Raw genomic sequence first — 18,231 nt, forward strand, 5'->3', positions numbered from 1 at the left:
TGTTGTTGATATTGAAATGAATCACAGATGAAAATAAAGCATACAATTGCAACATTGAAAGAATTTTTGAAAACTCAACCCATAAGGGCGTAAAATAGGGGTTCGAAATTTGTGTAGTCCACGCGGACGAAATCGCGGGTATAAGCTAGTAAGAAATATGAAAAAAAATTCTAGCAGGACATAACATGTGACATCTGAAGAAATAAAACGCGGGAAGGGTTGATAGCGTAAATAAATATCACTAATCATAGAATTCTTTTCATGTCACTCCCTACTCCCCCGGGGCAAGGAGTACAGACTAAAGGAGGAAAGGCTTTAGGAAACGTTTACCTGGAGACCCCAAGATGTAGCTGACATACTAACACACAAGCAAACAGAGGGTTGCTCTGAGTGCGTTGAACTTGGTCTTGTATTGTACGTACCGCGACTTTTCTCTCAATTTCCTTTCATGCACCCTTTTACATGGAAATAGTTGGACACTGGATGTGTTATACAAGCTGTGCCTAACAGGCCATCAAAGTCTGTAATCAGTACCCATATTATAAATGCGAAAGTATGTTTGTTTGTTGGTTTGTTGGCTTGTCCTTCAATTACGTCGCAACGGAGCAAAGGATTGACGTGATTTTTTGCATGGATATAGTTAAAGATCTGGAGAGTGATAAAAGAGTGAGTGATAAGAGTGATTGCGGCAGAATGACAGCTACAATGTCACGATCGCAATCAGCTCTGATTGGTTGACGCTCGCTCACTTTTGGCTACAATATATTGTTGCAACAAGAATACCATAAGTTCAGCGAATCACATCAATTGCGATTGTAATAATGATTGATGTAGGTTTTTTGGAATCGACCTACTGATAATGTTTATTGCCATTGTTTTATAAGCTGATCACTTCCAGTTTATAATTTTATAGCTGTGTAAAAAAGTTCTGTTTTTTATAATAAAACTTTTCTTTGTGTTTTACTAACTACATATCATAGTATAAATTTATACTGCGGCCCTTTGATCTGCCGATGTCACCAAGGAATATGTTAGACGTATGAAAAATGGGAAAGGGTTAGAAAAATTATAATGTTTTTAATATGGTAGAGATCAGTTAGAACGTATATTAGAATCATAAAATACTTAGGGGAGTCAGATTGTATAAAGTTATGTTTTTTTTTTGTTCAAGCCTTTCGATATTTTTAAAAATGTTTGTAGACTAGATGATGCCCGCGACTTCGTTCGCGTGGATTTAGGTTTTTAAAAAATCCCGTGGGAACTCTTGGATTTTCCGGAATAAAAAGTAGCCTATGTTCTTCCCCGGGATGCAAGCTATCTCTGTAGGTACCAAATTTCATCAAAATCGGTTGAACGGATAGGCCGTGAAAGGCTAGCAGACAGACAGACGGACAGACGGACAGACAGACAGACACACTTTCGCATTTATAATATTACTTAGTATTAGTACCTATGAATTATGGGACTGTGACGTCATTAATCACCTTCTGTGCAGCGTGACGTTCATGATCAGTGAAAATAAATAAAAATCATGATTTTTGTAAACAAAAAAATTCTTCTCAATTGGTTTATGCCTTATGTTATGTCTTATATTTATGCCCACGACTTCGTCTGTATAGATTTAGGTTTTAAAAATTCCATGGGCAATCGTTGATTTCCCAGGAGAATTCAGGGTACCTAAATACATATTATAAGCTATCTCCATTCCAAATTGTGGCGTGAAGAAGTAAGAAGTATTCAAACATCCAAACATTTTACTTATAATATTCTATTATTGAGGTTAGGTGGGTGTAATTTTATCTGATTTATGAATATGTTATTTGTAAACCAGATAAATGAATAAATATAAATAAAAAACCATGAATTTTGACACAAAAATAACAAATTATGGGTATGTAGGTAGGTAGGTACCTAAAGATTTGTTTAAAGTATAAAATAACAACGTTTTTGTAAAAATTGCGTAGAAATTTATTACCCGAAAATAATATTTTCCATACATTCAAACTGTTTTAATACGCCCGAAGGTTGAATAATAAGTAATTAACTTAAAACATCCGAACGAAAAAAGGTATGATTGTAAAACATAATATTTATATTTATAAAAGAAGTGAATAAATTTTAAAGGATATTTATTATGTTAGTATTTATTATATACTAACTTCGTCCGCGTAGACTACACAAATTTTCAAACCCCTATTTCACCCCCTTAGGGGTTGAATTTTCAAAAATCCTTTCTTAGCGGATGCCTACATCATAATATCTATCTGCATGCCAAATTTCAGCCCGATCCGTCCAGTAGTTTGAGCTGTGCGTTGTTAGATCAGTCAGTCAGTCACCTTTTCGTTTTATATATCTAAATATATATTTAGATTCTGTGGTATAAGTCCCGCAAATTGCTATTGCGCTGGAACCATGTCTCATTAACATCGAAATTACGTCGTCTAGACGTCATATGACGTATATTTAGGTAAAAATATACCATCAGCTCGAAACTTCAGTCTAGTGCTAACGTCACTAAAATGGCGGCCACGCACTATATCAATTTGCGGGACTGATATCTGCTACCCCTTTTAATTCCTAACAACACAGATGTCAGTGAACATTTGTATGCAAAATCAAATCAAATAAGTACACCCATCAGTCGCGTACGTGAGCTCATGACGAAACGTCATACCAACTCAGGACACTAACTTAAATGAAAATCATAACTTTGCTCGTCTGACGTACCTGACTGAGAAAATTAATGAACAACTCAGTTTTAAATTAGCTTATGTTCTTTTTATTACGAACCTACGTGTTGTTTAAATTAATATTTCTAGGTATAACAATACTAGCTTATTTTTCGTGGAATAACCGAATCTAAATATATAAAAGGAAAAGGTGACTGACTGACTGACTGACTGACTGACTGAATGAATGACTGACTGACTGACTGATCTATCAACGCACAGCTCAAACTACTGGACGGATCGGGCTGAAATTTGGCATGCAGATAGCTATTATGACGTAGGCATCCGCTAAGAAAGGGTTTTTGAAAATTCAACCCCTAAAGGGGTGAAACAGGGGTTTGAAATTTGTGTAGTCCACGCGGACGAAGTCGCGAGCATTAGCTAGTCTTAAAATAAGTTTAATTTTTATTTATTTATTATTATTTATTTTTTAAATTAAACTTTAAAAAAAATAAGTAATCAATAAAATAAATAATTAAGTATGTAACTAAATAAGTAGGTAATTAATTTAAAAAATAAGTTTAATTATTCGAATAAGAATTTTACAAGCCTTTCAAAAATCCCATATACAATATCAATTTTGTGTTCATACTATTGTGATTTAAGCGAGAAAAACCGGCCAAGTACGAGTCAGGCTCGCGCACCGATGGTTCCGTACTACGGTGGTATTTTTTCGACATTTTGAACGATAAATCAAAAACTATTATGCAAATTAAAAAATATGTTTTAGAATGCCATACCCCACTTGACATCTTACTTTGAAAATTGAAAACACAAATAATAGTTCATGACCACAATTTAATTTTTTTTGTGTAATGTAACCACAAATTCACGGTTTTCAGATTTTTCCCCTTATGTCTGCTATAAGACCTACCTATCTGCCAAATTTCATGATTCCGCAGGGCGATTGTCTAAAACCTGCATCAATCATTATTACAATCTCAATTGTTCTGATTGGCTGAATTTGTGCGATTCTTGTTGCAACAATGCATTGTAGCCATTAGTGAGCGAGCATTAACCAATCAGAGATGATGGCGATCGTGACATTGTAGCTGTCAAACAACCGCGGTACTTCCCATTGACCCAGTGGGGCCACTGTACCCTGTAGAATTCTTGACAGACAGACAGACAACAAAGTGATCCTATAGGGTTTCCATCTATCCTTTTGAGGTACGGAACCCTAAAAAGTCATAATATTCTCTTTAACAGATTGTATCATATCCGCATTATAGCAAAGGGTAAATCAATTGATTAATTTAATTTTTTAAGTTCAGAAATATAATTTATCTAGTTTCCGGGAAAAAGTTAAGGTGTCAATTACTATTTTAAAAGTTCTATTTTTAAATGACTAAATCCTGGGATAGGTACGTAAGAATCACTACCCCTATTATATCACTACCCTTATTATAAATGGGAAAGTGTGTTTGTTTGTTGGTTTGTTGGTTTGTCCTTCAATCACGTCGCAACGGAGCAACGGATCGACGTGTTTTTTGCATGGATATAGATTAAGATGTGGAGAGGGACATAGGCTACTTTTTATCCCGGTAAATCAAAGAGTTCCCGCGGGATTTTGAAAAATATAAATCCACGCGGATGAAGTCGCGGGCATCAGCTAGTTAATAATGATCCTTCAATTCAAGGCGCTAAGTAATGACTAGGACTTAGGAGTTAGGTAATAACTATATTTTATATACAACTAACTGACCCGCCCCGGCTTCGCTCGGGTGGAGTTTAGAGAATTGACGGGGAGGTTTAATTAATTTTTTGTCTCCGTAAGAACCATCCTCGTACTTCAAGGAATATTTTAAAAAAAGAATTAGCGAAATCGGTTCAGCTGTTCTCGAGATTTGCGATCAGCAACACATTTAGCGATTCATTTTTATATATAGAAAAAAGATAATAACCCTTGAATTTAGTGAGCTAAGTAATGACTAGGTATATTTTATATACATGACTACTGTATTGTATATTGTGAATATTTCAGTCATCCGTGCCAGATCAAATCATTAACGGATTTGAGGACGTCAATAGATTAGCATAATGTTTGTTCACGCTCAACCAAATATACAAATTGAAGAGCCAATAGCTAAATAATAGCTAGGTATATACACGTGGATTTAGGTTTTTAAAAATCCCGTGGGAGCTTTTCGATTTTCCGGGATAAAAAGTAGCCTATGTCACTCTCCAGGTCTTTATCTATACCTATCCATGCAAAAAATTACGTCAATCGGTTGCTCCGTTGCAACGTGATTGAAGGACAAATTTTAGGTTTTTAAAAATCCCGTGGGAACTTTTCGATTTTCCGGGATAAAAAGTAGCCTATGTCACTGTCCAGGTCTTTATCTATACCTATCCATGCAAAAAATTACGTCAATCGGTTGCTCCGTTGCAACGTGATTGAAGGACAAACCAACAAACAAACACACTGTCGCATTTATAATATGGGTACTGATTATTGCTTAAAACGCACAAGACTCTGAAAGTTAACCACTAGGCTATCACCGGTTTACAATTATTGGAAATTAAATTATGTATTCCTTGTTCAACAAACACCCTTATTTCAACAGTATTAACGAATTAATTCCCTCATTACCCTTATAATTCCCTCAAGGCGTCTCACATTAGCAAGTTCCTCTCGAACTTGGAGCGATAACGTCGACTGCTTTACTCCTTTACGGTCCAATTTGCACAAATTGCTGCAAGTTCAGAGTTGAGACAAACTTAGCAGATATCGTTAGCTATGCGGAACTAACTTCGGCGCATACGAGCACTGACAAACCGCATTTTATTATTACTGTACTGATCTTATAGGAGACTAGCTTATGCTCGCGACTTCGTCCGCGTGGACTACAAAATTTCAAAACCCTATTTCACCCCCTTAGAAGTTGAATTTTCAAAAATCCTTTCTTAGCGGATGCCTACGTCATAATAGCTATCTGCATGCCAAATTTCAGCCCGATCCGTCCAGTAGTTTGAGCTGTGCGTTGATAGATCAGTCAGTCAGTCAGTCAGTCAGTCATTCAGTCAGTCAGTCAGTCAGTCAGTCAGTCAGTCACCTTTTCCTTTTATATATATAGATATTAGAATTTGATTAAGGTATCCATTATTTGAGAAACTCTGCTAAGGTTATTGAACTCTCTGCAATAACGACTATTTTTTTTTTTGTCGTAAAGCACTGTCACCAGTACTTTACTACCATTACAATCTAGCCTATGAAAGAGGCTAATAAGCAATATTATATTAACCTAAACTTATAAACGTACTTATACCTAAGAATCTGTCCATTGACTTAGCTTAGTTTATAGTTAAGATACCTTATTGGAAGACACTTTGTTCTTGTGTTCTTTAAATTGCAATAGCACTATGCTTTCACTTTGTTCGTGTGATCTTTGATTTGCACTAGCACTACACTTTCACTATAACTACACTAGCTCAAAAGGCTTAGTCCTCTTAAGTCTACGTATTAGGTCTGTGTTGTCGAGGAGCTGGATAGCCTCGACGTTAACATGTTCATGGAGCCTGCGTTCGTGGGATTTAGCGTGTTTGCTAATAGCTGTGTCCACGAAGCCCATTTGGAGATCGCGATGAATATCTACATTCCTGACGTACCAGGGTGCATTGACGATACCCCTAAGCACTTTATTTTGGAATCGCTGAATTATTAGTAAATTAGTCTTTCTGGTACAGCCCCACAACTGGATACCAATAATAACGACTATGACATTTGAAAATCGAAGGTGAGTGATGTGCTCGCCGTTGATGTTAGTTCCACCTACCCAACTAACCTAACATATCATAATATAATATCATATAATGAGTTGAGACAAACTTAGCAGATATCGTTAGCTATGCGGAACTAACTTCGGCGCATACGAGCACTGACAAACCGCATTTTATTATTACTGTACTGATCTTATAGGAGATATTAGAATTTGATTAAGGTATCCATTAATTGAGAAACTCTGCTGAGGTTATTGAACTCTCTGCAATAACGACTACGTCATCGGCAAATCGAAGATGAGTGATGTATACTTGCCGTTGACGTTAGTTCCAGCCATAGAGCAGAAACAAAGAGGAGATGTCGTATTAAGATTTCCCTATGAAATATCGAGTGACATTTTGCGGGGTGAGGGGTTGTGGAACGCCGCCCACTTCTCAATTTTCCATCTGCGGGTTAGTAGCAAAACTACTCGCTTAGCGACCTAACACCGATATATTGATGTCACTACATAGTTCAGCTATCTCACACTAGATGTCAATAATCTAGAACTATTTTAATAATTACGTATAAAATTACTTACAAATGAAATGTGATACCATTCATAGCATCAGAACGTCTGTCTGAATAACTTTGACACGATAAAACACAACACTTCATCCTTTTGTTCTTAAAAACGCGAAAACACACCGATAATACGAGTCTCAATATATGTAAACCTGACGAACGCAGACAGCATACTAACTAAGGCCCCGCCCACAGTGATGACGTCAGGACCTAGTTGAAAATCACAGTGCACAGTTGCTTAGGCCAACTCCTCTTTGTTTCTGCTCTATGGTTCCAGCTACCTAACTATCCTAACCTATCTAACTATCTATGCCAACTACCTACTAACGCCTAACAGTTATTAAACTCACTGCAATAACGAATATGACATCGGAAAATCGACGGTGAGTGATGTACGTACTCGCCATTGACGTTAGTTCCAACTAACTATCTATATGTCACCTACTTACCTACTATCAACTTACAGTTATTTCATTGTTTTAACTTTTAAACCAACTATTTATTGTTTTTTTTTTAGTTATAGTGGCAATAGAAATACACATTCTGCAACTCTCTATTACGGTTCATATAGCCCGCTGACTGACAGACAGACGGACAGACAGACAGTGGAGGCTTAGGGTGCGTATCCACTGACGCGGGGCTGGGCGAAGTAGAGCGGAGCGGACAGTAAGTTGTCCGTTCAAAGTGCTCGAAATTTCCAATCCGCATCAGTGGATACTATGTGATTAGCTAATTCACAGTAAACTCCGCTCCACTCTTGCCAGCTCCGTGTCAGTGGAAACGCACCCTTCGCAGGGTCCCGTTGGCACTCTTTGGGTACGGGACCCTAAATTTAGACCTCTACTACTGGTTATTGGTATTCATGACTCATAAAAAACACGAGTGAAAAATCCTTTAATCATAAATATGTGAAAATTGAATTACAACAATGATGTAAGAAGTACAAAGACTGATGAGGGTCAAAGGCAGGGAGATGTTGAGGCTGAAGCTGCGCCAAATGGTGTACTTGAAGGGACGAAGCTCCAGGAACTTGAGGGCATCGCAGGTTCTGTTTCTTAGTGCGTCATCTGAAAATATAAAATCCCAAAAGTTTTACGTCCCTTATTAAATTCTTACGTCGCGATTGAGGCAAAGGATACAATTCATCATTATCATCAACCCATCATTGGTTCACTACTGAGCACAGGTCTCCTCTCAGAATAAGAAAAGTTTGGTCAATAGTCTACCACGCTGGCCAAGTTTTTTTTATCTTGATTTCAAGAGCTTGGCCGCATATGCGACTACGTCGCTCTAAAAAACTTATTACTTACCTATATCATATTTTGTCCTGCCTTAATCTTACTGCGCTCATATAAAGTTCTATAAGATGTATAATAAATCAACATCTTATAACACTATAGATATATCAAACTCCGAAAAGTTAGAGGTGCGTGCCCGGGATCGAACTCCCGACTCGCCGAACAGGAGGGCCAATGTCATTTCATTTTACATGATTATGTAGTAGATAAAAGATGGCAGCTATAAAACAACTGTTCTATTTAGCGGCCACTTTGAAGGAACGGAAGTTAGAAGTTAGTTTTAGCTTAATTACTTACGAGAACAAACCAAAAGTTGTCTATTTAGATGTATCTTGATTCTGTCAACTTGTATAGTAACTAACTCTGCTAGGATCGCCGGTACAAGCGGTATGATTGTATTGACTGCTCCATCGAACAAGTATATAAGGTCCATCTATAACCATAGGTATATGGTACAGTACGCAGCAGAAAATATTGTACATCGACCTTTAGAAAGAGATAGCGGATTTGTCGTCGCTGTCGATGAGACCGACAAACCGTCACATAGGTATGAGTGACAGAGACAACGCTCTACAAAGCCGAAAGTGCATTTGTCGATGTAATATATTTCTTGCCGGCTACTGTAGTACCTAAACGTTCAGTAAAAATAAAATAAAATAAGAAATTATAAACCATCGTCACAGAATCGCAAAAAATAGCTAACACATAAAAATATATGCACTCACACACTCCCACTTACAACAGCAACACACATAAGTACAGAAATGTTGTAATTATTACATATTTTCTAAATTCTAAGTCAATTTTATTGAAATATTTCTCTTGCGTATATTTTTTGGAAATATAAAATTTTAGTGATAAGTTTTTTCTATATGTATATACTATATTATATAGTTTTCTTTTGTATTTAAGTTGTGATATTAAATTATATGTAGAGAATTGAATAAATAATTAACCGTAAAGTTAAAATAAAATCATTTATCTACTTACTTGAACCGAGCCATATTTCTTAAACTGTAGTACAACCGAACAAACATAAATGAAATAAGTCGGCAGATTCAAAACTATCTGTAAATAAAATGCAAAAAAAATAATTTAAGTTTCACCAATGCAAAATCACTATTTTTTCTGTTGTTTATATTATGTAGTTACTTACGATGAATTTCGTTGCATGTCCAGCAAACTTAAGATTGTTCAACAAATCACTGTAAAGTTTCATATATTCTTCCAACCTTGAAATTTTTACCTCTGCCATATTATCACAAACTGTTTCCGAGAAATCTAAGTATTTTTCTATCATCATCCTTAATGACTTCATCCGTTTCCACAAAAGTTCAAACATTATTATTCGAGTCATATTGTTCAACCCATTCCCCAAATAAATCAATATCATTCCAAAGAAATAGGGTACAAGATCATTATTATTTTGATTACTAATTAACACATTAATAAAACAGAACGTACTAACTAAAATAACTAGAATGAATGCAGTCAGAGAAATCGGCAGATCTAACTTTCGGTGCTTCAAAATGTATTTGCATTCGATATTTCCAAGTTCATTTAGATATTCGTAAAAATGTTCACCATTACTCAACATCGACACCAGCGAAATCAAAACGTATACCACATATTTGTATACCGAGGTTATTAAAATGTGTATCGGTGCAGGAAACACAATCTGCATGTAACATTTTATATAGATTCCAAGAATCATGAAAAAAAAACAGTAAAGTCGAGCTAAAACTGCAAAAATCATGTTTGTTCTGAACTCTGAATACAATCCCAAAATTAAACGAGTAAACATAATTACATTAATGATGGTATTGCGTTTCCAATAGCTCATCTTGCTTTTCGTACGACAATATAAGTAGTTTTATTATTACAATCGTAATCCTAAAAATACGTAGATTCAACTACGGCTTTGTCATAGTATTACTTTAACACAAAGTGCTCATATTTTGTTAGAATCAATCAATCAAGAAGCTTCCATTCTGATTAACTCATGATAAAAAATAATGAATTTCATGATTGATAGAAACACAAGATCTGATTGGTTTCAGATATTAGATAAAAACAATGCTTTCACTAGCCTTATTATAAATGCGAAAATGTGTTTGTTTGTTGGTCTGTCCTTCAATCACGCCGCAACAAAGCAACGGATCGACGTGATTTTTTGCATAGGCAACTTTTTATAACGGAAAATTAAAAAATCCCACAGGATTTAAAAAACTAAATCCACGCGGAAGTCGCGGGCTTCAGCTAGTAAACAAAGTAAAAAATATTACTATAAAATCGCACATAAAAATACATACAGGAAAAGAAGGAAGACATACATACAGGAAAAAGACATAACCCTCCCTTTTTTTGATTTTGGTTTTTAAAATCTCGTGGGAACTCTTTGATTTTCCGGGATAAAAGTAGCCCATGTCACTCTCGAGATCTTTAACTATACCCTTGCAAAAAATCACGTTGATCCGTTGCTCCGTTGCGAGGTGATTGAAGTACAAACCAATAAACCTACAAACCAACAAACCAATAAACAAACAGTACGCTATTGCATTTATATATGGGTAGTGACTAGTGAACGCCTCTTAATTAGTTAAATCTAAAACTATTCATACAAATAATTTAACACGCAATCTTACATAATTTTAGTGTTCTAAGTCAAGCAAAAATTTTAAATCTATTAAATCTTAAAATAAATTCCAAATCCCTAACCATAGACGTGAGAAAATTGAATGATTACGATAGTGTAAGTTGTGCAGAGACTAATGAGCCCCAAAGGTAAGGAGATGTTGAGACTGAAGGTACGCCAAATGGTGAATTTGAAGGGTCGAAGCTCTAGAAACTTGAGGGCATCGTATGTTCTGTTCCTGAGAGCATTATCTGCAAACACAACAAAAATATCAATGATAACATCTGAAAAAAGCTGATCAACGCATCTGGTGACCCAAGAGCTGGTGCTTGTTTCACTCAACGATTAAGCCTAGCCATTCAGCGAGGAGCGCCAGTGTATTGGGCACAATACACTGGCCGAATTTCTTGCTGGTTCTTCTCGGTAGGAACAGCATTCCGAACCAGTGGTAAATTAAAACTACCTGACTATTCATAAGCACTTGTTAAAAGTTTACATGAATAAAAAACATATTCTAAATGCCCATAAATGACCATTTGGACGGCGTATATTTTTTGTAAATATAAAATTCTTAGTGATAAGTTTTTTCTACATGTAAATATTCCTTTATACCGATTATTTCTGAAAAATATAAAAAATATTTCGCCTTGACCACGTTTTATTGATTGTCGACATAATGTTTTTCAAGATTTTACCTATGTGATTATCACTAATAACTAGCTTATGCTCGCCACTTCATCCGCGTGGACTACAAAAATTTCAAACTCGTGTTTTACCCCCTTAGGGGTTGCATTTTCAAAAATCCACTCTTAGCTGATGTCTACGTCATAATAGCTATCTGCTTGCCAAATTTCTGCCCAATTCATCCAGGAGTTTGAGCTGCGAGTTGATAAATCAGTCTTTTCCTTTTATAAATTTAGATAATAAAGTAGTAAACCAACACCATAAAATAACTAAATGTTAAACTACATTTGTGGCTTACTATAGTATATAGTATACACCTGTATAGTATATAATACCTGTCCAAGCCATATTATGAACATTTTTATAAAAAAAAAAAAAAGATTCCGACGAATTGAGAACCTCCTCCTTTTTTTGAAGTCGGTTAATAATAAAAATGAATGACTAAAAGTAATAAAATAACTTACGAGGGCAAACAAAAAGCTGTTTTGTTAAATGACGTTTGATCTTTTCAACTTCAACAGTAACTAACTCTGCAAGTAATGCGGGTACAAGCGGCAGAGCTATATTCATCACTGCATCAATGAAGTAAGTGACGTCACGCTATAAGTTTTATAACCACAATAGTAAGTATAATGCAAACAAATAAAAAAAGGATAATCAAACTCAAAAAATACTACCTCAATCGAACCGTCTTTAAGATACTCCAATGTAAAAGACATTACATAAATGAAATAACTGGGTAAAGTAAGAATAATCTGCAAAAAAGAGAATGAAGTTCCTATAAATTGGGTTGCCAACTAATTTTTGTCAGTACATTACTAATTACTATTTGATAAATAAAACCTATTTGTTTTAATGTCTTTACTCTAAATAATTGTCTACATACAGTACGACAAAGCTATTTTGGCACTTGAATGACATTGACAGGGGGGCGTAGTTGTAGAACAAAAGCTGCCAGCAAATAATTGTCCTCAATTTTACGGAATGTATTGAAAATGTCAATGTCGAAAATCGAGTAAGTTTTATCTAATTTTAACTGAATGAGAAATTGGTAAAGTTATCCCTGTTTTCAAATCAAGAAAGAATAATAACACCATTTTTATCGGCCATTGACTTGCGACTTATCATGTTTACCTGCTGAAATACTATATTTACCTAGTGCTAAATATAGCTATAAGATGCAGACACATTTATAGATATAGGTATCGTAATGTTATGTATATGGAATGGCTGTAATATTTAACAAAAACAGTGAATTTCAGATTTTTTACTTAGCAGCACCGCATACAAGGAGACAGCGTGACACTTCACAAGATGGCGGCGTTTGTTCCGATTTTCACCACGCGCCAAGAGAGCTTTGTCGCACTGTGTCTGTTTGCTTACAAGTAGTTTTGATGCATTGCCAGCATACTTAAGATTATGTAGCAAATCGCTATAAATTTTTAAGTAATCTTCTAATTTTGTCATATTTGCTTCTATCTGTTCCTTGCATAAAGCTGGATCCGAAAAATCTAAAGACTCAATGATTATTCTAAGAGAGTTCATCCTGTCCCACAATAGCTCGAAAATTAATATCCAAGTCATGTTAGTGAAGCTACTGCCCATAAATAATATGAATATCTCAAAAAAAATGAGCGCATGGTAAATATTTTTACCATCATGGCTTCTAAGTAGGTGGTACAAAAAGCAGGATAGGTTCACCGATATAATTATTATAAATATGAGTAATGATATCAAAGATTCTCCCTTTCGTCTGATTCTACATAGTTTAGATTCAAACTCATCTAACTTCGTTAGGTATCGATAAAAATACTCTCCGTTGGTTAACAAAGACACTGTTGTTGATAAAACATAGATCAACATCTTATGTGCTGAAGTGATGACTATCCTGATAGTAAAAGTATACATTACTAGCACGCTAAAGTACACATACACACCAAAAATTACAAAACTTAAACAGTACAATTTAGCGATAACATGAAGACCAATGCCAGAACTCCTACTGAATTCCGAAAAGATCCCAAATGCCAAACAAACGAACATAATGATGCGTACGACATGATGTTGAACACGCATTGTCTAGCCGAACTCTGCAATATTAGTGCCTATGAAAAGGTAGGTACAAGTTTTGTACTCGTTACTTAAACTAATCATGTGATTAGTTTAAGTAACGAGTAAACAAAAGCAACAATTTAAGTAATTTTGTTTTAATGAGCGATTTGAAAGATGATTTTGATGTTTTTTCTATTTCATAATTTCTCTATAGTAACATTCATAATTTATAACATTGTTAGATAATATCAAAATATTTGAGAAGTAGCTAATATGCTAATGATAGATGAAAAATGACGTTTCATTGGCTCTGTTACATACGGGGTGCCAGCCAGGTAACCTCCCAGTGTGCCTGGGTGCTGCTGGTGCCTTTTGGATGCATCGGGCATCCGAGGGGAAGAATAGTATTCGGGCCGGTGCATCCCGGTAACATGGCTAATAATCTCTCTTCGGGGATATTGTTAGCCATGGCTAATGACCTGGCAGGGGGAAGGTTTCTCCGCGTGTCCCTCTGACTAGCAGAGGGCGCAGCGGACGAGGCGGAGGACTGGACGCGGGCGACGTGCGCGGAGTGTGCAGTTGTCGCCCGTTGGGTCTTTTCGCCATTTCAGTATCTTGGTCGCCATTTCATCGTCATCTTCCAACGTCTATCGGTTTTCCGAACTATGTGTCTGCCAATTGTCACTTCAGCTTCGCAACCCGTTGAGCTTTGTCGGCTACTCTGGTTCTTCTACGGATCCCCTCTTTGTTTGTATACTTACTAGAGCAAAATAATAGTTGTCTCGTCAAATGGATTCTGATTTTATCAACTTCGGCGGTCACCAACTCCGCGAACAAGGCCGGCACGAGAGGTAATATCATATTGACCATAATGTCGATGATGTAAATTACCTCCATCTTTTACATAAAACATAAAAATAAAATTATAGGCATATTAACGCATAACTAAGTAGGCTCCTAAGTAGGAAGCTGTGATAGCCTAGTGGTTAGGACGTCCGCCTTCTAATCGGAGGTCGGGGGTTCGATCCCGGGCACGCACCTTTTCGGAGTTATTTGCGTTTTAATTAATTAAATATCACTTGCTTTAACGGTGAAGGAAAACATCGTGAGGAAACCTGCATGCCTGAGAGTTCTCGCTAATGTTCTTAAAGGTGTGTGAAGTCTACCAATCCGCACATGGCCAGCGGGGTAGCGGGCCAAAACGCTTCTCACTCTGAGAGGAGACCCGTGCTCTGTAGTGAGCTGGTTATGGGTTGATCATGATGATGACGATGATGAAGTAGGCTCCTGCGGTAGTGCAGCGGTGCAGTAGGGTATAGTTTCTCATACCCGTCCTATACCGCTCCACTACCGCAGCGACCTACTCAGTTTTATTTCGTAATGCCTTTAGTAACAATATAATACAATATGAAATAAGAATTCCAGAACTTTATGTACATTACATTGTCATACACACAGACAGACAGACAGACAAAAATTAAAAAAAAAATTGGTGTCTATATCGGTAATAATGTTTCCTTCGATTAAAATTTTCAAAATAATATATTATATTATAATCCTTTTATAATCATCATAATATTATAATACACAAATCGTCCAATTACAGTTTTATTATAAGTACAGAAGTATAGATAGGGTCCCATTGACACTAAACCGTAAAAAAGTCGATACTCACGGTAAATTCGTCACCTTTCATAACAAGTGTATCCAACACGATCGTAAAAACATATAGGAAATAAGACGGCAAACTCAGAAATATCTGAAAACAGTAAGTACCAAATTAGTTATAGGTTTGAAAAATACTATTTACTTCATTACAAGTACTTCTTCGGTATTTAAGTTTGGTAAATGGTAATAGGGTATTGGACTGTAGTTATATATGTACCTATATATATATATATATATATGTACCTATGTATATGTAGTAATGATGTGATTTTTGTATAGTGGTAGTTTATAGGGCTAGAATTAATTATTAAAAAGAATAATTTTAAAAAATCATGATTTTAACATAATTAATTATTAACGTCACGCTGCAACGGGAATAAATAAAAATCATGATTTTTAAAAACTATTCTCTTTAATAATGAAATATAAGCTATCATAGCCTTATGAACTACCACTATACAAAAAATCACATCATTTTATTACTACGGTTCAAAACCCTATTCAACAGGTGGATAATTTTTTTTTAAATAAAAGCTGGCGCAAATCTCGAGAACAGCTAAACCGATTTCGCTAATTCTTTTTTTGTAATATTCCTTGAAGTCCGTTGATGGTTCTTACGGAGAGAAACAATTAAAAACTTGCCTGAAAAAGTCTAAAAACAACACTTTTCTATATTCCCATACAGAAGATTCGTAATAATACTTACAAGTCAATTTGAACTTTAATACCATACTATAAAGTTTAAGTGTTAGTGGAGGGGTTCCGGGAAGGCAAAACAATTGAGTGTTAGGCGGTACGAAGTTTGCCGAGTCAGCTAGTACGCGACAGGTTGAAATTGCAATCGAAATATGGGGCGTCGGGACGCCCCGCAAACCCGCTCGCCCACACCGGGTTAGCTTAGCGCGGGAGCTGTGCGTGTCTGCGGGAAGTTCCCTCCCCGATTGCCATCTGGAACTGTCACTTACCACATACTTATTTTTTTAAGATCAATATTTCAAAATAGAAAACTTATGTTTGCCACTACTACGGCTGAAGCGGGACATCGCCTTGACCAGTCACCCCGAGACCCGCCCCCCAATTGTGTAAGAATAACCATTTCATGGATATCGCAATGGTCAACAAATTCTGCCCTTTGATTGGCTGTGAAAAAATGTAAACAGGGAATCAACCAATCAAAGGGCAGAATTTCTTGACGATTGCGATAGCCATGAAATGGTTATTCTTACACAATCGAGGGGCCGTGATCGTGATCGGGTGAACGACCCGAGTGCGGAACACTAAGATATCACTCACCAGTAATTTGGTTGCATGGCCAACTTTTTTCAGATTATCTAACAGCATTTTATACACATTTAAGTATTTTTCTAACTCCAAAACGTGCTGTTTAACCTCGCTTTCGAATATGTTTCCGGAAAAGTCTAATTGACTTTCCAATGTTTTTCGAAGTACCCTCATGCGACACCACAGCAATTCAAACATCATTATACGTGTCATATGACTAAAGTAAACACCCATAAACAATAACTCTATACTTATCAAGGTAAACACCGCGTTCCAATGCCAAAACAATTTTAAAAATAGTACAAAACGACCAAATATTCCCAAAATAATTACTGAAAATATAAAAATGGAAAAAAGTGGTTCAAACTTTGGAATTTTCAAAGACGACGCAACATCAACCTTATATAAGCCTTCAAGGTATTCGTAAAAATGTTCTCCTTTGCTAAACAACGATACTAATACTACTGCATCGTAAAACACTAATTTTTGGATTAAACTAATTACAATATTTTTAGGTAAGCCCTTTAGCAAAATCACATAATATATGTAAGTTCCAATAGTAGCAAAACAGATGCAATAAAGTTTAGCTATAATGCTGACAATAAAATTTGTACTGATTCCAGAATACAGTCCGAGAATTACACGAATGAACATTATAACATTTATAGATATAGAGCTTTTTTTACGAGACACCTTGTCTTCTATGTAGTTGTTTTTAACCGTCTTCATGATATTTTGCAATAGCACAAAAGGCTCAAAATCTCAATTGAACACAGGCAGAATCCACAAAGTCACAACAGTCACTGTTATTACAATAACGCTGCATTAATACACTCAAAAGTTTTCCATCGCGTTTTCATTAAATTAATTTGCTTTTGTCATATTTTATCTATAACTTATATCAATAATAATGATATTCGTCCATCAATATTATTATTATGAGTTAGTGTTTTCTAAGTTAATTTGGAATTCGTTCATAAATATATTAGTTGAACATTTTATTTAATCACTAGCTGATTCCCGCGACTTCATCCGCGTGGATTTACGTTTTTCAAAATCCCGCGGGAACTTTTTGATTTTCCGGGATAAAAGTAGCCTATATGTTAATACAGGGTATAATCTATCTCCATTCTAAATTTCAGCTAAATCCGTCCAGTAGTTTTTGCGTTAAGGAGTAACAAACATACACACACACACACACACACACACACACCACACACACCACACACACACACACACACACACACACACACACACACACACACACACACACACACACACATACAAATTTTCGCCTTTATAATATTAATCGGGATTACAATCATCAACATCGTGTCAATCAAGGTCTATTTTTAATTAAAAGTCAAAATTATTATTGCTAAAAGAGTTTTTTTAATCATTATTCTACTACAAGTTAGCCCTTGGCGATCTCACCTGATGATAAGTGATGATGCAGTCTAAGATGCCCTCATACACCTAATTGAGCAAATCGGTAGAGTTAACATAAGAATAACATTTTGACCAAAGATTTAGTAACAGAGTCATTAGTTCTGATCATGATATTTAGAAAAACAGATGATAAAAATAGTTTTTCTCAAA

At 35.8% G+C, this 18,231-nt stretch overlaps 2 protein-coding genes across 2 annotated transcripts; both read right to left on the reverse strand.

The window, feature by feature from the left end:
* Positions 1-7,908: 7,908 nt before the first annotated feature.
* Positions 7,909-10,273, reverse strand: LOC138403864 (uncharacterized). The gene is made up of 4 exons (XM_069505964.1): positions 9,469-10,273; positions 9,303-9,380; positions 8,610-8,745; positions 7,909-8,081 (listed from the first exon to the last, which is right to left on the reverse strand). The coding sequence occupies exons 1-4, from the start codon at positions 10,153-10,155 to the stop codon at positions 7,909-7,911; spliced, it is 1,074 nt and encodes a 357-aa protein (XP_069362065.1). The 5' UTR covers positions 10,156-10,273.
* Positions 10,274-10,413: 140 nt separating this feature from the next.
* Positions 10,414-16,945, reverse strand: LOC138403865 (uncharacterized). Its single transcript, XM_069505965.1, has 3 exons — positions 16,645-16,945; positions 14,445-14,580; positions 10,414-11,198 (listed from the first exon to the last, which is right to left on the reverse strand). The coding sequence occupies exons 1-3, from the start codon at positions 16,864-16,866 to the stop codon at positions 11,026-11,028; spliced, it is 531 nt and encodes a 176-aa protein (XP_069362066.1). The 5' UTR covers positions 16,867-16,945; the 3' UTR covers positions 10,414-11,025.
* Positions 16,946-18,231: the final 1,286 nt, after the last annotated feature.

Source organism: Maniola hyperantus, chromosome 21 (genome assembly GCF_902806685.2).
Source record: "Maniola hyperantus chromosome 21, iAphHyp1.2, whole genome shotgun sequence".
Taxonomy (NCBI): domain Eukaryota; kingdom Metazoa; phylum Arthropoda; class Insecta; order Lepidoptera; family Nymphalidae; genus Maniola; species Maniola hyperantus.